This window comes from Canis lupus, chromosome 30, assembly GCF_048164855.1.
Source record: "Canis lupus baileyi chromosome 30, mCanLup2.hap1, whole genome shotgun sequence".
Taxonomy (NCBI): Eukaryota; Metazoa; Chordata; class Mammalia; order Carnivora; family Canidae; genus Canis; species Canis lupus.
In genome coordinates this window covers 31,318,820-31,342,384 of record NC_132867.1, presented here as the reverse complement: position 1 = coordinate 31,342,384, position 23,565 = coordinate 31,318,820, and the positions used below count along the sequence as shown (strand labels likewise).

At 47.8% G+C, this 23,565-nt stretch overlaps 1 protein-coding gene across 12 annotated transcripts in view; it reads right to left on the bottom strand.

The window, feature by feature from the left end:
- Positions 1-13,030: 13,030 nt before the first annotated feature.
- The window catches only part of EVA1C (eva-1 homolog C), a 79,615-nt gene continuing 69,080 nt past the window's right edge, over positions 13,031-23,565 (bottom strand). For 8 of the 12 annotated variants that reach the window (XM_072806766.1, XM_072806759.1, XM_072806760.1 and 5 more), the window contains 3 exons: positions 23,336-23,416; positions 21,835-21,924; positions 13,031-13,601 (listed from right to left, as the gene is read on the bottom strand). In XM_072806766.1, the coding sequence (XP_072662867.1) occupies positions 13,225-13,601; positions 21,835-21,924; positions 23,336-23,416 (548 nt within the window). In that variant the 3' untranslated portion in view covers positions 13,031-13,224. The remainder of the gene's footprint in view (positions 13,602-21,834; positions 21,925-23,335; positions 23,417-23,565) is intronic. The other 4 variants (XM_072806761.1, XM_072806756.1, XM_072806758.1 and 1 more) reach the window with 2 other exon arrangements.

Sequence of the window (23,565 nt, the reverse complement as noted above, 5' to 3'; positions counted from 1 at the left end):
TTGGTCACGACAAGACAAAATCTTTCATCAGTCTAGATTGACACGGAGGTAAGCTCTGATCCCAGAGCCTAGAGGTGAGAGGTGGTCATGGAGGGGATATAGAGGTGGGGTGCAGGGGTAGGCTTTGTCCAAACCAGTCGGGGCTGCACACTTTCTTCACCACCAAGACCCTTTTTATTAATTTCCCTTTTGTCCACAGACACCATGTTTTGAAAGTATCAGTTTGTCAGTGTTAGGAATGATCTTATTTGCATATTTTTTAATTAACTAAAGCCATCTGTAATGCTTTGATTGCCTTTCTTACCAGAATGAGATCATTAGGTTGAGATAACTTCAGCCCAAAGCAAAGTAACTTGATATTTTCATTAACTGTTGTAGCCAGATGGTGGTATGATTTCCATTAGACCCTGGAATAGCTACAGGTCATCCATGGACAACAACTCCCTTATGACAAAGCAGCAGTATTCTCGGTCTGTCTCTCTCCTTGCTAAGCTCCTCAGGACTCACTATGTGAGAAAAAAGAGTGTGGTATAGACACATGCTTCTGGAACCTAGTGCTATGGATGAGCAGAAGAGGAGAGAGAGAGAAGAGGAAGTTCATACTTAGAAATATTGCATGTGATGGGCTGAAAAATAAAATTTGATGGGTTTGGGGATTCCTAAATTTCTTTGCAAAAGGATTTAGAGACATTTTCATTTTTTCTCCCACTTTCCTCCAGTAGCAACCATTAATTAAGCTGATTGGATTGTGTGAATCGCTGAGTTCCACTTAAGTCTTGACTTTGACCAGTAAAGAGCTGGTGAAGAAGTACTAAGTCTTTGAGCTTAGTGGGATTAGTGCCCTCCAGGTACTCAACCCCTTGATGCCCAAATGTTGGGCAAAGAAGTAAATAGAAACACAAAAGAGAGAGAAGAATGAAGCTATATTTAGAATAAGGAAGTGACATCAGATTATAACGTAAATCCACAGGAAGAAATAAAGACAAACAGAAATGATAATTAAGAAGGTTAATATAGTTTTAAAAACTTGGTAAATACACTTGTGTTATTTATTCTGTTAGCTTTTAAAAAAGACATAATAGTATAGAAAGCAATGATTATAGTACTATATAGTTGGGTTTATAACAGGACACTTAGAACGTTCAGTTGAGTGTATATAGACATGATATGAGTAACAATAATAGCATAGAAAGAGAGTAGGGAATGGAGTTAAGTTTCCATAACTTACTGGAATTGAGTCAGTGTAAATCTGAAGTGGATTCTGGTAAGTTAGGCTGTATATTGCAAGAGCTAGGGAAATCACGAGGTGCCTTTGTGGCTCAGTCAGTTAAGCATCAGACTCTTGATCTCAGCTTCAGTCTTGATCTCAGGTCGTGAGTTCAAGCCCCAAGTTGGCCTCCATGCTCAGCATGAAGCCTACTTAAAAAAAAAAAAGTTAAATTCATTAAGGAAATCAAAGTTGTACAACAGAAAATACCCACTTAAGATAAGAAGAGGTATGAGGAAGGAATAGAGAGACAAAATAGTTATAAGATACAGAGAAAATGGAAAGGAAAGCAAAATGGCAGACATCCAACCATATTAATAACATCAAATGGGAAAAAATAACATTACATGGGAATGGATTAAACAATTTAACCAAAAGGCAGAGGTTGACAGACTAGAAAAAAAAAATCTACGATCTAATTATATGCCGTCTCCAGGAGACACTTTTTTATTCAAAGATACAGATTGGGGGCAGCCCTGGTGGCTCAGCGGTTTAGCACCGCCTTCAGCCCGGGGCCTGATCCTGGAGTCCTGGGATCGAGTCCCGCATCGGGCTTCCTGTATGGAGCCTGCTTCTCCCTCTGCCTGTGTCTCTGCCTCTCTCTGTGTTTCTCATGAATGAATAAATAAAATCTTAAAAAAAAAAAAGATACAGATTGGTTAAAAGTAAAAGATGAAAAAAGATATGTCATGCAAACTGAAACCATAAAAAATTAGGTAACTTAGATGAAATGAACAGAGACACAAACTATCAAAACTGACTCAGAAATAAATAGATAATCTGATAGACCTACAACGAGTAAAGATGTTGAGTTAGTAATTTCCACAAAAAGGGGCGCCTGGGTGGCTCAGCAGTTGAGTGGCTGCCTTTGGCTCAGGGTGTGATCCCGGGGTTCTGAGATCAAGTCCCACATTGTGCTTCTTGAGTGGAGCCTGCTTCCCCCTCTGCCTATGTCTCTGCCTCTATCTCTGTGTCTCTCATGAATAAATACATAAAATCTTAAAAAAAAAAAAAAAAGGTTCAAAAATTCCCCCAAAAGCCCAAGCCCAGGTGGCTTCAATGGCGAATAACATTGTAGAACACTGAGCTCACTGCCTGGCACAGAGCAAGTACCCAATAAAGGTCACCCTACATTGCTATTATTTTTCTATCACTTGATTTTCAAACGCTGTGTTCTACTTGCCTGCCATCTCTTGCTTGATTGTGAACTTCCTGAGGGCAAGGAATCTGTCTTATTCTTTATATTCCAAGTGCCCAGCGTGGTGCCTGGCCAGTGACCCAAGAGAGGTAGAGAGAAAATAATGTCAGAACTTGAAGGAGACATGCATCATATTCCAGTTCGGGGAATCTGGAAGATTCATGGAGAAGATTCATACCAGTCCTTGTCTCCTCAAGGACTGGTATGACTTTGTGTCAGCGGAGGATGGGCAATGTCCCAACAAAACTATAAAGGGCTAACATGGACAGGGCATCCAGGAATGCTTCAAGAAAGAAGAATGTTCAAGACATCTCAGCTTAGAAATACCTTTGTGGTCTTATTATTGGTGAGAAAACTCTCTGTTTAAAAACTTCCCATTTATCTTCCATCCCTTTTCTCTTTGACCCTGCCCTTTGCTTCTTTGAAGACCCATTTTCCTTCCCTGATCTCTGTTGAAATGCAACAGTTCCTCATTGGCACCTTCTTCCCAATAACCCTAAGGGGTATGTGCACGCATTGTCTCCATTTTACAGATGGGGAAACTGAGGGCCAATGAGGTTAGTAAATTGCCCAAGGTCCATAGTGAATGAATGGTGGCAGGGGAATCTGAACTCAGGGATCTGCCTCACTGACTGGCAGTCTTTGAGGAGCTTGGGCTGCATTGGATTTTGCTTCTGGTTCTTTTTATTCTCCCTCTTTGGTGAAAGTATAAACCACGTGTAAGACAATTTAAGATGATGATGATGATGATGATGATGATGATTAAAGATTTTATTTATTTATTTGAGACAGGGCAAGAGAGAGAGCGTGAGCAGGGCAGAGGGAGAGGGAGATGTGGGGCTCGATCCCAGGACCCAAGATCATACCTGAGCTGAAGGCAGATGCTTAACCGACTGAGCCACCCAGGCGCCCTGATAGTTTAAGATTACTCAAAATTGTTTTGATGTTGTACAGCAGAGGCAATTACCCACCCGTCCAGGACACAACATTGCTTCCAGGGCCAGCATGGCCATCTCACAGAGTCTGTCCTTGATGCTGGTATGCACATCGCTGGTCCCATGCCATGTCCAGGGGGTGGTGGCTGTTTGAGGGGTGGATACACACGTAAAGAGCAACAGGGGTGGGGTGTGAAGAGGAAGGTGGGCCAAGGGCCAGAGGCTGAGCCCTTCCTGACTCCGCCCCACACTGTGTGGCCTCATGTCTGCACCAAACACTGAGGGGTCTGAGTATTTTAAGTTTGAATCTGGTCTTCAAGATTCTTATAAAGGTATATTTGTCACTGTAGAGGAATTTACATAAAATTTACATATAAAATATGTAATATTCTTCTACATTTTAACTTCTACAGCATGACTTTAGTACTTGGCTATATGGTATGTGCTTTCTTCTCTCAGATCCTGCAAATGGTAGGGACAGACCTATCGAGTTCTATACATACCTAAAAAAACACAGTTTAATTTTTAGTCTTTTTTTTTTTTTTTTACATGAACGGAATCATGATGTACGCTCGTTTGTTTTTACAATGTGCACTTTTCACTTAATAATATGGCTTCAAGGATTTTTCGTGTCAGGACACAGAGACCTATCCACTTCATGTGAACACATAATACAATGCATCTTTTTTTTTTTTCCCAGAACAGCTGGAATTCTTCCCAAGACATCTTCAATAAGAAAAGGAGCTCTGCTCATGTGTGATCGGAGGGATGGAAGCAAGACTGGAGTACCAGGACCCTGGGTGGAGATAAGCCTGGCTTGTATCCCTGACTCCCCCTCTGCTGACTGCACACACCTCACTCTCCCAGAGTCCGGAGGCTTTCCAGTCAGAGGCCAAGTCCTAAGGAAGGAAGTTCAGGAGCCCAGAGCTGGGAGGCAACTCACTGGGTCTGCACATTCTTCCTAGATTAGTAACACACATTCTCTTGCTAGTTCATTGTGAGCGAGTTGGGAGCGCTTTCCTTTTTCTCTTTTAGGGAGGTCATGTCACGATTCTACACACGCTTCTAATTGCAGTCCCCCCCCCCCCCACCTCCCGCCTCCCGCAGAAACGAATGGAGCATTTTCCAGGTCAGATTGGTGTTTAGTCATCTGGACACGAGTCCCCCCTTCCTCTTGCCTTAATCTTTCCCAGGCTGGATTCTGTCTTTGAAACAATAGGAAATGACAAGGTCTATTTTTCTTTTCTTGAAAGGACTCAAACCATGGAGTCATGAGTTGGAACGGAGAAAGTACGGGGAATGAATCTGTACCCCCAATAGGAAGTGACCAACTTTCCTCCTTTTGTTCTGCCCGAGTCCAGCGGGCTGAGCTCATGATATGCCAGAGAATTTGCTTAAAAGCAGGAAGGCGGCATGTTCACCTCAAGATAAATTCCCAGTTGGATTGTCTGTTGGACCCACTCTGAGATGCAGTCAGGCTGTGAGCGGTCTTCAAGCAAAGATTGGGAACCTTTCAAAGAGGGGGTCTGCTAGGAGAATTCCTGGGGCCCTGGATGATCTTAAGGCACCCCCTGTGAGCCAGTTACTAGATGAGCTTTCTAAGTGTTGATTTTTGGGGCGCCTGGGTGGCTCAATGGTTGAGCGTCTGCCTTTGGCTCAGCTCGTGACCCTGGGGTCCTGGGATCAAGTCCCGCATCGGGCTCCCCCACGGAGCCTGCTTCTCCCTCTGCCTATGTCTCTGCCTCTCTCTGTGTCTTTCATGAATAAAATCTTTTTTAAAAATGTGTTGATTTTCATTTCTCTGACAGAATTAAGCTGTAATTTGCTATTTCCAAGATATTGTGCGTAACTGGATAGTGATCAGTCACATCAGAAGCAATTACTGTTCCAAGAGTTTGAGGCCAGGCCCTGCTGGCTGAGGGTGGGCTGGATAGGTGAGTCCCTTATCACCCGGGAAGGATGCTGCCCAAGGACTGTGATGCCATCCTTCCTGCCACGTGTCAGACTGGTCCCGTGGCCTGGAGCCCAGATCCACCTCTGGTGCCCTGCGCCGCCGTCAGCCTGTTTTCCCACGGCACCTCCCTACTCTGGCTCTTCCCCATTCCCAAACGTGCCCTTCCGGCTCCCACCTTCTGGCCTCTCACTGCTGCTTGTCTCTGCACCTCCCCACCTCGATTCACCTTTCAAAATTCTGCTTGTTCCAGGACACCTGGGTGGCTCAGTGGTTGAGCGCTTCCCTTCAGCTCACGGCGTGATCCTGGAGACCGGGATCGAGTCCCGCATTGGGCTCCCTGCATGGAGCCTGCTTCTCCCTCTGCCTGTGTCTCTGCCTCTCTCTGTGTGTCTCTCATGAATAAATAAATAAAATCTTAAAAAAAAATTCTGCTCATTCCTTGAGGACCAGGCTGAGCATCCTTGCCATCTCTCTTTGCTCTCAGGCCACCTGCTTTGACCATTTACTGTCATTCTTCTACCTTGTTTGTGAAGCCAGGACGTCCAGAGGATAAAGGAAAAGTCGGCTCTGCTCCTGGGTTCCATGGAGATGTGAGACACTGAAGGAAGACGAAGAGGAGGGGGGAAGGGAGTGAGATCGTGGTGACCCAGTCCCAGGGCAGTGGGGACAAGGCTCCTGAGGTGCGATGGGCCTGGCCTGACATTTCTCTGGACTCTTCCTTGGGTGCTGGTAGGCTGCTAGATTGGTGGGTGGGTGGCCGCTCTGCTAGGTAAGCCCCACTCTTCTCAAGAGACAAAGAAAGAGGAACTAGCGGCAGCCTCAGTGCCCCAAGGAGTGCCGGTGGCAGCAGCTGTGACAGGATGTGGCCAGGGCAGGGGAGGTGGACTGGGCTCCCGAGGCCGGGGCTCTGCAGTGGGTAGGAACTCACGAACATTGGGCTGCAGCTCCGGCTGGCTGCCTGTGCCTCACACCAGGGCAACAGAGGCCTCAGGCATCCCCCAGAAGGTGAGTGGAGGTGGTGTAAGTGGTACCCGGATCCCACACATCTGAGCCTGGGATCTGGATCTGATTTCACTGCCTGGTCGATGAGGCCCAAGGAAATACCTGCCGTGTTCACTGCAGTGAGTTGGGCTCATGTCTGTGTGTCTGAATGACCCACTGGCTCAGCATCCCCCAACAGAACCGTCCACCCTGTCCAAGCAGTAGCCACTGGCCATGTGGCTCCTGACCACTTGGAATGTGACTGGTGTGATTGGGAAGCGGACTTCTGTATTTCATCAACCGATTCGGATTTAAATTTAGACAACCACGAGTGGCTAGTGGCTCCATTCTGGACAGAGCTGCCTAGGATTGTCCACATCTGCCATTAGAGGCCGGCTCATTCATTCCCTGGGGAGCCAGCACGGCACCCCACAGACGAGGTGCCCGGTGATCTGAAATCCTAAAAAGGATGTGGTGACCTCGGGTTATTAGCCGGCTTCCTGAACTCCCTTGTGTGGTTGATGTTATCACAGCTCTTTCTTGCCTTATTTCCAACTAGAGACCAGCATGGCTTCTTAGTCAAGGCATTTAGTTGGAGTATTTATTTAGGATTTAATCTCCCGGGCTACCGTCCAGTCTTGGGATGGAGTTTGGCCAACTCTTCCCTGGTGGTCAGGCTTACAATGGGCTTCTTAAAGCCGAGTGACCGTAGTTCCGGGATCGTGACTGCCCTGTCAGGCCCGGGCGTGGCCATTTAAGGCCATGCGTGGGAGACTCCACAGTGGACCTGGCTGAGGAACCCAGGGAAGGTCCGGCCTTGACACTTGCATCCTAGGCCTGCGGACAGTTGTTCATCTCTACAAAGTCTTCTCCAAAGTAGGGCCCAAGGGGGTTGCCTTATCCCCTCCCTTGGAAGCTTGTTCTGATTTGCCCTTGAATTCTGTCCCAGTCTCTGGGTGCTAAGTGACACAGCCTTGGCCAGGCTGGCCGCTGCTGCTGGGGAGGAAGCATAATTGATGATCAAACCTTTACCTGTAGTGTTGTTCGTACTGCGCGTGAAGCACGCTCACCCTCAACACCCCTAGGAAGGGGGGGATTGTTGTTATGGCCATTTGTTGGCAGAAGAAACTGAGGCCCAGATGGGTCAGCTCAAGATCAAACTAGGACCAAGTCAGAGCAGAGGCTGAGGGGCAAGAGGGCAGGAGGGGAAACCCTGAGTCTGGGACGGAGCGGTGCCCACGATGGTTGGTTGGCCATTGGTTGGCCAAAGTGTTCCAGTGTCCGGGTGGAGGCAGGGAGCGGGGTGCAGGCTTCAGGGCCGCGGCGCTTTCCAGGAGGTCCAGGCTGGGCAGAGTGGGCTGCTGGGAGGGGGACCGGCTGCAGCCCCAGGGAGAAAGTGGACCAGAGCCCCCACTCTGCTCCCCCCACCTCAGGCCGTGGTTCCCCCACAGGTAGCCTGGAGCTGGTATCTGGGGACCCGCAGAGAAGACCAGGGCAGAGTGGAACGGAGCTCGTGTGGGCACCCCCCTTCCACAGCTCACCAGATCCGAGACTGGCTCCTTCCTGGCAACGCTTGATCGTGGGAAGGGTACTGGTGATCCTTGGGGTCCGGCTCCCACTGTGGTTGCGAGTGACATGGTGTCAGCAGCGTGGGACAACAGGAACCGGGACGTGGGCCCAGGTCCACAGACCCTCACCCTGCGTGGCGGGGTGGTTTCCTGAGATGGAGGTTCTTGCACAAGTGATTTTGATGAAGGAGTGCTCGAAGGAGGAATTCTGGTGGGAAATCACTTTGTTCAGGGGCCCCTGGGTGGCTGTGGGTTAAGCGTCTGCCTGTGGCTCAGGTCGTAATTTCAGGGCCCTGGGATCGAGCCCCACGTTGGGTTCCCTGCTCAGCCAGGAGTCTGCTTCTCCCTCTGCCTCTGCCCCTCGCCCTCCTTATGCTCCCCCCATCTCTCAAATAAATAAATAACAATCTAAAAAAGAAAGAAAGTGGGACCCCTGGGTGGCTCAGTGGTTGAGTGCCTGCCTTTGTTGTTGTTGTTTTTTTTTTTAAGATTTTATTTATTAAAAAAAAAAAAAGATTTTATTTATTTATTTATGAGAGACACAGAGAGAGAGGCAGAGACACAGGCAGAGGGAGAAGCAGGCCCCATGCAGGGAGCCTGACGTGGGACTCAATCCCAGGTCTCCAGAATCACGCCCCAGGCCAAAGGCGGCACCAAACGGCTGAGCCACCAGGGCTGCCCCAAAGTTGTTTTTTTGTTTTGTTTTGTTTTGTTTTGTTTTGTTTTGTTTTGTTTTTTTAATAATCTCTACACCCAACAGGGGTCTCAAACCCAAGACCCAGAGATCAAGAGTCACTTTCCCTTCTGTCTGAGCCAACCAGGTGTCTCGAGCACCTGCCTTTGGCTCAGGGCGTGATCTGGGTCCAGGGATCGAGTCCCACATTGGGCTTCCCACGAGTAGCCTGCTTCTCCCTCTGTCTATGTCTCTGCTTCTCTCTCTGTCCCTCATGAATAAATAAATAAAATCTTTTTTTAAAAAAAGAATGAAGTCTATTTTAAAAAAGAAAGAAAGAAAAAAAGAAAATCACTCTGTTGAGAATGATTGTGTCCCCCCCCAACCGCCAAAATTCATATGCAGAAATCCTAACCCCAAATATGGTGGTGTTAGGAGGTGAGGCCTTTAGGTGGTGATCAGGCCCTGAGGCTAGAGCGCTCACAAATGGGATTAGTGCCCTCATGAGCGAGGCTCCAGGGAGCTCCCCTGTGCCCTCCACCGTGGGAGAAGATGCTGGCCGTGAGCCAGGCAGAGGGCCCCCACCCCACCGTGCTGGCACCCCGGCCTGGACCGCCAGCCTTCAGAACCTTGAGAAAGACATCTCTGTCGTTTCTAAGCTGCCTGTCCCCGGCATTTTGTCACAGCAGCCTGAGCAGACCAAGACCCAGACGACGAGGGCCAACTCTGCAGGAAAGAGCCAGGCCTGGGCCATCTGCAGCTGCCCTGCAGCCACCAGGGATCTGGCCAGGACACAGCATCATGCACTGCACGGTTGTGGGGTAAGCAGTGGGCAGGTTTCGGGGCTTCCCAGTGCCTGCTTGGGGCCAGGGTGTATGCTGCTTCTCCCTAAAGTGGCCCCGAGTGCTCGGCTTCCCCAGAGTACCAGCAGCCCCTCTAACAAACAAGCTCACTCAATCCAGAAGGGCCGAATTTCCCAGCAGGCAGCTCATGTCTGGAGAGTCGGCGTTTGCAGCGAGTAACTGAGGGAGTGGCATGCACAACCCTCCCGCCGAGGCCTGGCTGCTTGTCATGGGACTTCCAGGACCCCACAGCTTAGAAAGAGAGGGGTGTCTGTTGCCCAGAGATGCATAAAGCCGAGGAGGAGGAGCAGCAGCCGCGTGCACCCCACACTCCCTGGGTGGACTGCCACCCCGGAGCTTCCTCCAGCCACCACGCTCCATCAGCAACCCTTCATCCAAATCTGGTTTGGTCCTCTTCCTCCCGGGCTCCGTGCCCATCCAAACACATTCTCAGCAGGATCCTTCAGGCTCTGTCCGTGAGAAGAGCGTGGCATTCTTCTTTGAGGCTCAGAAAATGCAAATAAACAGCTCATTATATTTGCACAGGCCAAAGAGTGGCCCTCGCCTTGGTGGGCCTGTCCTCCTACTCCCTCCTCAGGGGTCCTGGGAGGAGTGTGCATGTGTTTGTGTGTGTGTGTGGGGGGGGGTCAAGGGTGGGGGTTGGCAGTCAGGGAAGACTCAGATAACGGAAAACCTGACTGTGACATTCAACTTTACGACTGAGGTCCATGTGGGCAAAGCACTTTCTCCGACTGGTCAGGTGAAACCCTTCAGCTGCCATGTTCTCTACGGCCCCAAGAAGACAGTCATCAGATGGACAGGACTGGTGTCAATGGGGCCAGAGAGGACATGCTGCTTGAAAGCTGGATATGGAGACAATGGGGACAGGCTGCTCTAGGAGCTGGGACCAGACCACAGTGCTCCTTGCTGGGCTCAGGGAAATGAAAAGACAAGGGTTCCCTTTGATCAGAACAAAATCCTCATGAAAAAGTTAAACAATGAGGCCATGTGTTCACTTCATTCTCTGCTGTGACCTAGAAGAGATTTATCTCTTATGCCAGATTTAAGACCTGTCATTCCCAGGCCCCGTCAAATTCTCCCAGGACCCTACATTACGGAGGACTCAGTTACCTGGAAGTAACTGAGTAACCTAGTAACCCTAGGATTAAGTTTAGGGTTAGAGTTAGGGGTTAGGTTTAGGGTTAGGGGTTAGGGTTAGAGGAGTTTCAGCCTGTGTCCAAACCAGGCCGGCGTGTCTGGAGGACACATCTCTTGGCCAATATTCCTACCTTCCAGCCTTTTTGGGGGTCAGTGTTGGGAGGGTCAGTTTGAAACAGCAGAAGTAGGGGGTAAGGGAGGGGATGTCACTCGGACCCGCCTTCCCTCTCCCTTCCCTCTGTTGAATGGAAACCATAGGATTTCTCAACAAGTCTGCAGTCCTCGATTTGTATGTGGTCTCACTGCTATTAAAATACAGCACTCAGGCGTTTGCGGAAACGTATGCACAGTAGCCAAGAGTGGAAACCACCCAGATGTCCACCAACAGAAGAATGAACACCCAGAACGTGGTCTGTTCATACAATGGAATATTTTTTGGCCATAAAAAGGCTTGGAGCCCTGATACACATGGGCGATCCTTGAAGACCCGATGCTAAGTGGAAGAAGCCAGTCTCAAAAGGCTACACCTTATGTGATTCCATTTTTATGAACTTTCCAAAATGTGTAAATGCAGACAAAAGGCAGATTGGTAGCTGCTGGAGGGCTGGAGGGAGGGAGGGATGAAGAGTGACGGCTTAGGGTAGGGGGTTTTATTTTCAGGGGCTGAAACTATTTTGGAGTAACAGCTGGTGGTCGCGCAGCATCCTGCCCGTGCCAAATGCCACACATGGACTGTGCGCTGTAAAATGGTGACTTTTATGTTATGGGAATGTCAACTGTGCCACAGACTAAATGCTTGCATCCTCCCAAAACTCGCATGTCAAATCCTAACGCGATGGTATGTAGGGGAGGAACCTTCGGGAGATGCTTGGGCCATGAGGGTGGAACTCTCATGAGTGGGCTCAGTTCCCTTATTAGAAAGGCTTCAGGGAGCTCCCTCACCTCTTCTGCGCTGTGAGGACACAGTGAACTAGGAAGCCAGCTCTCACCAGACACCGTGTCTACCTGCACTTTGATCTTGGACTTCAAACCTCCAGAACCCTGAGGAATAGGTTTTTTATAAGCCATGCAGTCGGTGGGATTTCTGTTGCAGCAGCTCAAATGAATGAAGACAAACTGGATGAAAAAAATCTAAACAACAACAAAAAAAATCTAAACAAGACTGCAGACCTGTCCTCAGTGCAGGCATCGGGGCTGGCGGATGACTCCACACCCACCCTTTCCTGCTTTCCTCGGATGGGCTCTTCACCCTCGGGCCCTGGACGACTGAGAGAAAAATGCCTTCTCCGTACCCAGCATTGCTTGGGTTCCTGAAGGGACAGCTAGTATTCCCTGATCACCTCATCGCTAGGTCCATTCCAGCACTTTCTACCATGTGAACTGGGTCCCCAGGACTAGCCTGTCAGCTTTCAGCTTCCTCATTTGCAGATGCCAGCTTGCCGGGTGGATGTAATGATGACGTAAGACAAGGCAGAGAGCTCGTTCATAGAGGGCATAGGAGATGGATAAAACAGCATCATTTTTATACTCTCAGCCCCACTGGGACAAAACACAAAAAAATCTTATTCCAATCCACAGTTTCCTGTCCACCAGGGGGAGCTGTCCAAAGGAACCCCTCCCCACTTCTCCCATCAGGAATCTGTTTCCTCACCTTTTTTTTTCTTCTGCTCCCCTGCAATGATTTGAAAGGTAACTCCACGGGATCCAAGGGTTGCTGCGTCAGCTGGCTGACCACTTTTGCCACTGGAAGCTCTGCAGCTCTAAATTCTAAATCAGGAATTTGCAAGCTTTTCCTCTCAAGGGCAAGTAAGTACATATTTTAGGCCTTGGGGACCATATTTTATTTACAACATCAGGCAAATGCCTGCTAGGAAAGGCATTTATATTGTGAGCTAGGGAAGGTTTTTATATTTTAAAGTGATTGATAAAAAAAAATAATATGTGACACGTGAAAATGAAATCAAGTTAGAAATTTCGGTGTCTCTAAATAAAGCTTTATTGAAACACAGCTACATTCGTTCATGGTGTATTAGCTACGAATGGCTACCTGCGAGCTTCGGTGGCGGAGTTGTGTAGTCATGGCATGAACCACGGTGCCTAAAATGTTATCTTGCCCTTAAAGAGAAACTTTGCTGACCCCGTCCTAAACAAAGAGCATTGTTAGTGATTAAAATCCACCGCCAGTGAACACGCAGTGGAAGGATTCAAGCTCGCTGTCCTGTGTATCAATACAATTTTTTTTTAATGGAAGTAGAGGGACCTCCTGTTTACTCATCTGTCATGTGGGATGATGGCACTGTCTCGTGAAGCTGTGTGTGTGTGTGGGGGGGGGGTGTAGTAAAGGACTTAGTACATGAGAAGCTGCTAGAGCAGTGCCTGGCATTCCAAGCACTCAGTAAACGGGCATTCTATATTCATGTATAACAATAAATTTAAATAAATAGAGAAAACAAAGACTTCCCTCCCAATTTATTTTGAAATGTGCTGTAAACAGTGTGAAATGTCCCTTTAATAGCTTCTGGCTTCACCAGTATTGGATGACATGACAAATACTCCTTCATAGAAGGTACAAGTGAAACAGAACCAGAGGGGCATTTGGGATCCTTCCCTCCTCACAAAGTGTGGTCGCATCCAGACGCATCTCTTTTTCAATAGAACTGGCCGAAATTTCTTGGGAGTGAAGTGTCCAAACCACTGTTCATCCATATTTCCTGGATGATTTGCTCCCTGCGCTCAATCCTTTCTGCCAGCTCCGCAGCTTCTATGGAACTGTAGACGGGATACGAAGTCCTACAAAACCCAGACAGTTCCCCTGGAAAGTCAGAGTCCGAGGAGTCCTCCTCCCCCTCCTCATCCTCGCTGTCTTCTTCAGCCTTGTCACTTTCTGGCACCAAGGGCTCCCTCGCCAGCTGCAAATCCCTGAGGTCCTTGACGCAGGACACTCTGATGACCAAGGCACACAACGTGAGCGCCAGACCGATGCAGACACTGGACACGAAGAGCAGGGCTGCTCTCTCTGGGTGGGCTGTGGGGGAAAGGACAGGTCAGGAGTTGGGGGAAGCTGTCAGATGTCACCAATCCAAAGTCCCACAGAAGCAGAGGTCTGCCCGAACCGGCAGCGAATGCAGAATGCCAGTCCCGGGCAGTGTCTTTGAGACCATCCTCACCTATCTGATCCTGTACCCTCATCAGTTAAAAAAAAAAAAAAGGTTTTGAGCATAGATAGTCAATGTGGGTATGTACATGAGAGGACACATGGCAGGGGACCTCAGCGGCTGGACCCCCGGAGTGCAAACTGTGATGTGCTACTCACTAGCTGTGTGATTCGGGCCAAGTTACGTGACCCCTCTGTGCTTCAGTTGCCCCACCTGGAAAATGGAGCTAATAGCAGCTTCCTGTTATACCGTTAATTCCTGTAACACTCTCTGAATGTTTCCGGACACATAGTAGATGCTCAATAAACTGTTAGCCATCAGGAGTAAATTGTGAAAAATCAATTTATAGATAAAGTATATATATATATACACACACACATATATTTATGTAATTACTAAAATAGTAGATGTTAGCAAAGCTCTGTTTTTTTTTTTTAAGATTTTATTTATTTACTCATGAGAGACAGAGAGAGAGAGAGGCAGAGACACAGGCAGAGGGAGAAGCAGGCTTCCCGGCAAGAGCCTGATGTGGGACTCAATCCCAGAACCCAGGATCACATCCTGAGCCACGTCAACCACTGAGCCACCCAGGCATCGCAAAGCTCCTTTTCTTTAGACTAAAAAATAAATATAAATAAAAGTTCTGGTAGTTTTTCCGACATCCAAATGATGGTATAATAACAATAATAATAGAAACAATGCTAATTTGTACTACATAATCAGGTCTGAGTCCTTAATAGGTTAAATCCTTATATTAACCCAGCACAGAAAGGACTGTGCATTACTCCCCCCATCTTTTAATTATGCACCCCTTAAGGGGTGAGCACTCCCTCTCTGGGAAATAATGATCCAGCATACTCCCTCAAAATATAAAACAGGAGTTGGAGATGCCTGGGTGGCTCAGGGGTTGAGCATCTGGCTTTGGCTCAGGGCATCATCCTGGGGTCCTGGGATCGAGTCCCACATCAGGCTCCCTGCATGGAGCCTGCTTCTCCCTCTGCCTGTGTCTCTGCCTCTCTCTCTCTCTCTCTGTGTGTGTCTCTCATGAATGCATAAATAAAATATTTAAAAAAGAAAAGGACATAGAAGTCTGAGTTCAAAGGGATGTGTCTTGGGGAGGGGCAGCGAGGTGTGTTTGTAGGGCTACTAATAATGATAGGTTTTTCCTAAGGGTCCAGTATTTTGAAGATTTGGTCAAACACAGCCACGCATCCTTTGCAAGACAAGGAAGGGCTGTTTTCCTTTCTGGGTGAGGAGGAGGAATGAGGATGAGGCTGACACGTGGGAGTAAGTCATTAAGCAACAACACAAAATGATGGGAAGACCAGAGGCTCTGAAGCAACCAGACAGATGTTTCTCCTTCTCTGCCCACACATCACAGCCTCCGCTGGGAGTGGACTCATCACTTCTGACTTCACTCCCCCTTCTTGTCTCTTTGGATGTCCCCTTCTTCTCCCTGCTGCACCCACCCCACCCGCCCCAAGCCTCCCAGCCTCTGTCCTCCCCAATCTCCCCATTCTTGGGGCACCCTACTGTTGGCTCTGGAGGCAGCCACTTCCCTCTCCTCCTGCCCCCCCAGAAAACATAAACCTTGAGCCTCATCAACAGCCATGCCTGCGGCATCATCTCTGTAGCACTGTGGGTGGGGAAACTGAGTCCCACCTGTGTTCTTTCCAGCCCCCCACAGTTCAGGACAGGGCCAGCTCCAGAAAGACTCCCATGATGGTCTAGCTCCCGAGAAACCATCCCCACCCATGTTCCTCCTATCCTCTGAGAAGCTCGGGCATTCCCAGCAGCTGTGCAGTGGGCCAACCTGGTCCTCACCCGCCGGGGACAGAGGAGGGCTCAAGATGTGGCTCTGCCCAGACAGGCAGGCTACCTTCTCCTTCCTTCCTCCCTGCTTCCTTTCTTCCTTTCCTTTCTAAGGACTCTAGGTGAACTGAATTAAATTAGTCACAATCCTTAGGGTAGGACACATCCTCCTCATCAGTCACTACATGGTCCTCCTACTTTATGTTGGTTTATTTAATGAATAATTTTGAATTCCATAATCGGCACCTCTCGAGCCTTGACAACAGCCTGTCCATTCCCCCTCCCAGCTTCCCTCCGACAAGGTAACTACCCTCTGAACTCCACAGTCATTACCCCCCTGCTTGTGTCTTTATAAGTTTACTGCATCTCTATATATTCCAAAAACATTTATGAAAAGAGTATAATGTCACAGATCGTGTTTGGGACCTAATGTTTTGAGGTTTTTAACTTAATATGCTGTTGTCTTATACTAGTCCATTGTCCTGACTCTACTGTAGAATAGTAATAGTAAACCAAATAGTAAACCAAAGTTTATTCATTCACTCTCCTGCTGGGGGGCATGTGGCTTATTGTCAGGTTCCTACCATGTGGGCGCCGTAGCCGGCACCAGTCCTATAAATGTCCCTCATGTGCACATACAGGTGTTTCTCTTGGGTCCTGACCTAGGAGGGAGTTGGGTGATGTTTAAGGGATGTCAGTTTTAGGAAATATGGCCAATGGTTTCCACGGTGGCTGCAGTGTCAGAGGAATCCTGCAAATCCACATCTCCTTCGAGCACCTGCTAGGAGCAGATTTTTAGGTTTTTTCCAGTCTTCTGGGTATAACATCGTATCTCACTAGGGTCTTGAGTTTCATTTCCCCTGATCCTGAATTACACCTCTTCAGGTGTCTACCTCTTCAGATGGTTACGTAGTCTCTCGTCTCAGCATGCTGGCTCAAGTCAGGTACCCCCCTTTCTTTGTGTTGGGTTGTTTGCACTTCTTCTCTTACAGAAAGATTCTATATAGTCTCTATATATTCTTAAAAATAACCACTGGACAGTTTATATATTGTGAATATCTCCTGGCAAGTGGCTTGTATTTTCATTTTCATTAAGATGCCTTGCGATTGAATAAACTTATCTGAAAACCAGGAATAATACCTCTGCCCTACTCCATTTCCTCCCCACCCCATGCCCCTTTCATGCATCTTCCCACTGTAGCCCCTGCAATCTTTTTAAAAATGCACATTGGACCACATCACCACCCTACTTGACACCACTAAAAGGCTCCCCTCTTCTCATAAGCTAAAAATCAAATCTTGACCATAGCCTACAAAGCTTGCTAGGACCCAACCCCTGCCCTCCTCCCCAAGTTCAACTCCAAAGACATTCCTCCCTCCATTTCTGTTTTCCTGCCACACGGGCCTCTCTCCATTCCTCATGGGAGCCAGATGGCTTCACACCTTGGTGCTTTTGCACGTGCTGATCCTTCTGCTTGGAATATTCTTTTATCCTCTTTCGTTTGGACCTCTATGCCCCCACCCCCAGGTTGGGCCAGGTCCCCCTGTCAGTAGGTCTCATAGCATCTGGAATGTCACTAAATCGCTGAGCATGTTTTGTCCTTTCTCATCCCATAGAATGAAAACTCCATGAGGGCAGGGGCCCAATTGTCTTGTTCTTGACCAAATCCCTAGCACCCAGTGTAGAGCAGGGATTACACAAACACCTGCCGAGTGCATGGAAGGAGGGGTTGTGGATCTAAAGTCTGAGGCTTGGTGCCTTGTGGGTGGAGATTCCATAATGTCCATTAGCTTTCTTCCTCTCTCCCTCTGCTCCTGGGAAGTAAGGGTCTGGATTCTATTGCATGGAGAGCTTCTCACGTATCAGATTCTAGGTGCCTCCTGGCTCAGGTATGCCTCCTGCCAAGAGATCGATCTCTAGGCCACGTCTACACCATGAGAGCCAGTGATCAAAGACGAAAAACACGGCAACTCTTAGCAAAGCCCATTGGAGCAAGGCTTCCCAGTCATCTGAACTCAACTCATTCGAAGCCACAGAATCACCAGGTCTTAGTTTGATGGAAAATGAAGGTGAGGGGCCTGACCCTCCTGAGGCAGCCGTGTCACTTGTCCAAAGCCACCATGGGGCTGGGACCTCAAGCTCATGCCCGGGCCCTCTCCACAGCCCCCCTGCTTTACACTGGGGGCACATCATCTGTTTTTCCAGAATCAATTGGACCACTTTAGGCTTTCCTAACCCCTTTCCTATCTATGTATTCCAGAAAGATAGAATCTTAAACAGAATTCCAGAAAGATAGAATCTTAAACAGAATCTTAAACTATGCTATCTATAGTGTTTTCACTCCAGCCTCAGCTGGTTCATCACAGGGTTACTTGAACAACTTTAATTTCATCAGCCGTAGTAAGTTCACAGGAACCTCTCTAAATGGAGGCCTGTGGCCTTGAAGGCTCCTTGACCCTTAGATCTCTGGTCTGGAGCCAACATGAGCTCCAGCTCCAACTTACTGTGTCCAAATAAGACACCGAGAGGCCAGGGCCAGGGTTCCACCTCCGGGGGCCCTGCTACTATTGGGGGAAAGCACAAAGTAGACTGGGCACTGGTCTGACAGTGCTGATGGATGTGATCATAACTTTCTGTCACGGAACCAGAGATTAGAGACCGTGGGAACACATCAGAATCCACACCTATGTGACAAGGCGGTGCTGATTTCCAATCATCCTCCCTGACAGGGGATCATGTAACTCTGACTTTGGAATGTGTTATTATGCTTCTATTTCAATGTGGGTTTGTCTGGTGGCCTAGAATTCCTTTCATATAAAACAACGATGCCTCCGCATCTCAGGAGAAGCTCTGCTTTCTGACCCGTGACCCCAGCTACCCTAGTTACCCCAGGTAACCCGTGCACCCAGACAGTCCACAGCAAGCTCTCCCAGGGGGCCAAAGACAGCACTAGAGGCAAGTGACAGAAATATTAGGACACCAAAGTCATGCTTGCAGGTAGATGTGGGCTAAACACACAGAACAAGCAGATGTCAGTGAAATACTTATTAGGTAGAGAGAGTCAGGTTCTGAGCAAGATTGTCCAAATAAGGCTCCTTAAGCACAGTCTGCTAGGGTCTGATAGCTGAGCCAGCTAACAAGCTGCCTTCCCCAAACCCAACACACACACACACACACACACACACACACACACTCCTTTCTGTTTCTCTAATTTCAGAATCTTTCTATGGGCTCCTTCAAACCCATGATCTAGATTCTAGAAGGATCAAGGTCTACATGGTTAGGATAAGGGTAAAGTTCAAACATGGCTAAAACAATGTCTCACTATTGGGGACAGTTTTACAGGTCACTGAAATGGCCAAAAGAGAAATCTGGGTGTCAGAGACCCCTGGACATTCTCATGCCCATTTTGCCAACCCCTGTGTTCTAAAATCCTGGGACAAGCTCCTTGGTTTTGGTTTCCAGTCCACTTGTCCCCCATGTGTATGTGACAGTGCCAATGTGTCAAAGCCACTTGTAGCCCGACCTGGGGAAATGTCCTTTTGGATTCACCCAATCTACTGAATATGAAGCTGATTTTTCCAGAACCTGCCCTGCTCACTCTCAGCTCCAGCTGCTCCTGGTGGTGGCTTCTTCTTCAGACAAGCCTCCTCCTCATGCCTTTTGGGGATGGATGTGCCTAATCAATCCTCAATAAAACCAAGTAACAGGCTATGAAGTCCTTGCATTTCTTTGACTACCTATAAATAGCAAACACAGGGTGATAATAAGATGCAGGACAGCTCATGACACCACATGAAGATTCATCATCTACTCATCTATTAGCTACCAACTGGGCATGCATCCTGTGCCCGCCTGTCCTGGGCCCTGGGTGTGACAAATAACTAAGGAACAAACATTTTCCCTTAAGATGTTAATGTCTAGCAGAGAGATGGGTGCTAATGAATAAATCCTTCGTATGATTTCTGGGAGTAATGAGTATGCAAAAGGACAGCCAAGGATGGAAGGGAGTAATTCAGATGACGTCCATCCCTCAAGATCCTGAAGGGCATCCTTTGTCAGAGAAACCAGAGCAGGGGTCTTGGATCTGCTGAGTCTGAATCGTGGCCGCGCTGGTGTCCACACTGTGGCCTCAGGCAAATGGCTCAACTCTTAGGACCCTTAGCTTCTCTATGTGCAGAATGGGAGAACAGAGTCCTCTTGCTCAGGGTCTTTGCTATGGACTAGATTGCATCCCCCCCAAATTCATATGTTGAAGGCTTACCCTCCAACATATTTGGAGATAGGCCCTATATGGAGGTAATTCAGGTTAAGTGAGGTTATTAAAGGTGGGTCCCTGATCCAGCAGGATCAGTGTCTTTATAAGAAGGGATGCCGGATGGGACGCCTGGGTGGCTCAGCAGTTAAGCATCTGCCTTTGGCTCAGGGTGTGATCCTAGGGCCCTGGGATCGAGTCCCACATCAGGTTCCCTACATGGAGCCTGCTTCTCCCTCTGCCTGTGTCTCTGCCTCTCTCTCTCTCTGTGTGTCTCTCATGAATAAATAATTTTTTCAAAAGAAAAGAAGGGATGCCGAGAGCATTCTCTCTCCCTATTTCCCCCTCCTTCCTTTCTTCCCTCCCTCCGTCCTTCTCTCTTCCTCTCTCTCCCTTCCTCCCTTAATCTCTCTTTCCCCCTCCTCTGTCTCTGTCTCTATCTCTCTATTTCTCTTTCTCCCTCTCATATGAGAAGGCAGCTGTCTAGAAACCAGGAAGAGAACTCTCACCAGAAACTGACTCTGCTGGTACCTTGATTTCTAGCCTCCAGAATGGTGAGAAAATGAATTTCTGCTGTTGAAGCTGCCAGCCTACAGTGTCTTGTCATGGTGGCCCAAGCTGACCAACCCAGTTGTCAAGAAGAACTGATGAGGCCCAGCATGGCCACAGCTCAACGAGCAAATTCATCTTTGCTTCTGGTTAATCATTATTCCCTGGAGGATGTTCATGATGCTTCTCCTCCAGGGGGCAATCCAGAGACTTTGAAAATATGGGGTTATTTTTGACAATAAAAATCCTTACATCTCTGAACTCTGATAAGGGTGGCACAGAGCTCTTGGGCTTCCACTGCTGGGTGACCAGGATATTCATGGGGTCCAGAGTGGGGAGCCCTGTTAGAAAGAGTGGTGGGCTGGGAGATGCAGAGCCTGCCAGAGAGCAGGTGTGGGGGAACCAGAAGAACAGAACATTAACAATGGTTATGTTTAAGCCTTGAGATGAGGGGGGAGTTCTATTTCTTGCCTCCTTCCTGTGTTTTCTACCTCAGGCACACTCCACTTTTATACATAAGGAAGGGAAAGACCTCATGCATGTTATCAGGAACAGCAACAAATGGAAGTGTGCTTGAAGTGATTTGAAGGGTTCTCCCTTCAAATTTTTAGATTTTTAGAGGAAGCCAACAATGACACCACAAACACTCAGGAAGACTATGGATGTGGAAAGACGATGGAAGCGCAGAGGATCCCAAGACTTTCGATCTCCTGTGTTGGGCTGTTTCTTTACACCTTTATTTTCCTCTGAGGAAGGCCCTGGCACGCCATGAACAGTAATGCCATAATGCAGTATATTAGCACCAATCTAACCAAAGGCCTCAGAGGTTTTGGCCTCCCTGAACAGAGTCAGGCGTGCATTGCCGAAACTTGCAGGGTCGACACTTCAAAAATCCGGTCTACGCTAAGGTGAGCAGACAGGGCAGGTGAGGAAAGATGGTAGGTGCCATCCCCTCACTGACGAGCAGTTCTGGCCCTGCAGGTAAGGAGGGCTGCTTCTGACTGATCCTTGGGGGGAGGATTATCAGGGAAAACTTGGCAACCGTGAGAAGTAATGCTGGTGACTCAGGAGGGGACGCTGCCTTTGCAGAGCATGACCCATTTTGTTTACTAAGTGATCTTTTAACTCCATTTTCTTCCAGCCAAGGGTGGGATTCAATAATCCTCTGCCCTTCCCAAATTTTGAGAGCTGGGGAATGCATTCCTCGGGTTCCTACTTTTCAAAGCAGAAAATACTCATGGAACCCAACTCCTGGGCGTGTGACTTTATCTGTTTGCCTCCTCCCCATGTGTGTTCTCTCGTGCGTAGCCTGGCTGGAACCGTATCTGAGTCCAGGCCTCTGTTTTCCCAGATCTTAGCAAGCCCCCAGCTGCTGAGTCAAACTTAAAGTCCTTTTTCTTTAGCTCTTATAATTAAGCATCACATCTGTTAGTAAGACCTCAGTAAAGCCGTTAGCATTCTAGGAAGCTTCGATCCATTGACCTACCTCTAATGTAAGCAAATGCTGCCAGAGAATTGCTAACAATAACTCCATCTTTCCTCAGAAGCGTCGGTTCCCTTGGGTCAAAGTTTATACCTGTTTCATAACAAAACGCAAAACCGATTAATGACAACTGTTCACAGTATGCCTTCTGCTCCCAGCCCAGGACTGCCATAATAAATAAAAAGTCACAGAAATCAAATAAATGGGCCTCTGACTGAATTACAGAAAGCTAAGCCAGGAAAAGCATTTAGTAAATAGTCTCTGAAAATATTAAATGATACCAGGGATTTAGAATTTCTAAAATGTGCTGGTTCCAACTTCAAGGGCCACTCATCCACCCTACTACAGAAGGGGACAAATGGATTTTCCCATCCTAAGAGCAACAGACTCATCATACCTCTGGGAGGCATGATAAAGGTTTACCTAATCACAGAGCTTCTGTGTGTGCTATTGACCATTGATGAGATGGGAGGGGACATTATGGAGGGAGATTGTGCAGGGCTACTTTTTTGGAAATAACAGCAAAATGCAGGGCAGGTCTGGTTTCAGATGCCTGGTTACACTGCTGTGCTAGAGCTCAGTGAGCTCCTGATGGGCAGCCTGAGAGTTCTGGCGGCCCCATAGGATGTCAGGCAGGTCTAAGAAAAGGTGGCCCAGAGCTCTTGGGCCTCCACTGCTGGGGGACCAGGATATTCATGGGGTCGAGGGGGGAACCCTGTTAGAAAGAGCAGCAGGCTGGGAGATGCAGAGCCTGGCAGAGAGCAGGCTTGAGGGGAACCAGAAGAACAGAGCATTAACAATAGTTATCGTCAAGCTTTGAGATGAGGGGCGAGTTCTATTTCTTGCTGCTTTCTTATTTTCCACGTCAAGAATATTTAATCTTATACTTAGGGCCCAAAGACCTCAAATATGTAATAAAAGTAACATAAAACAACCTCTGAACACACTAAGTGCAATATCTTAGATGTTCTATAGAAACCTGGGAGTTTCCATCAGGAGCCCCAAGGGTCTGAATTCCATTCTAGATTTGATTAAAAAAAAAAAAAACAACACACACACTAACACACAAAAATGTTCATCCCCCTCCTATTCATAAGAGCCCAGTGAAAACCGAGGGTGGAGGTGGCATGTGTTTGGAGGCCCTCAGGTCCAGCCTGGGTCTGGCTCACCCAGGTTCCCGGTGGAGTCATCTTTCCAACAAGATCATCATATAATCCAAGAGCCCCAAATCTGTTTCTGAGCAGATCTCCTTTTCCAAGTGATATTTTGTTAAGAAATCGGAGGGGAATGGAAGGAGGATTTATTCCACTTATAATTTGAAACACAACACAGTCGGCCACCATTTGCAACCGATCGCCCCAGCACTGCCATTGTCGGAGCTGGTAACTCCAGCTCACCTCCTGACATCCCCTTTCATTCCAACCACTGGGCACCCGACTATGGTCACGTGGGGCTGTTTACCTTTACTTAAAGAGAAATGCTGGTAGTAAGCCATAAAAATTACCATATTCACCATCTTTCTTCTTCAAAGAAGGTTTTAGATTAACAATGGCTGGATCGATCGCTGTGAGTATGTTCTTGGGAACTAAAAACCAAAAAAGAAATATTTTAAATACATTGTACATTATATATATATATATATATATATATATATATATTACATAAATAAAGATTTTATTTACTTATTCATGAGAAACACAGAGAGAGAGGCAGAGACATAGGCAGAGGAAGAAG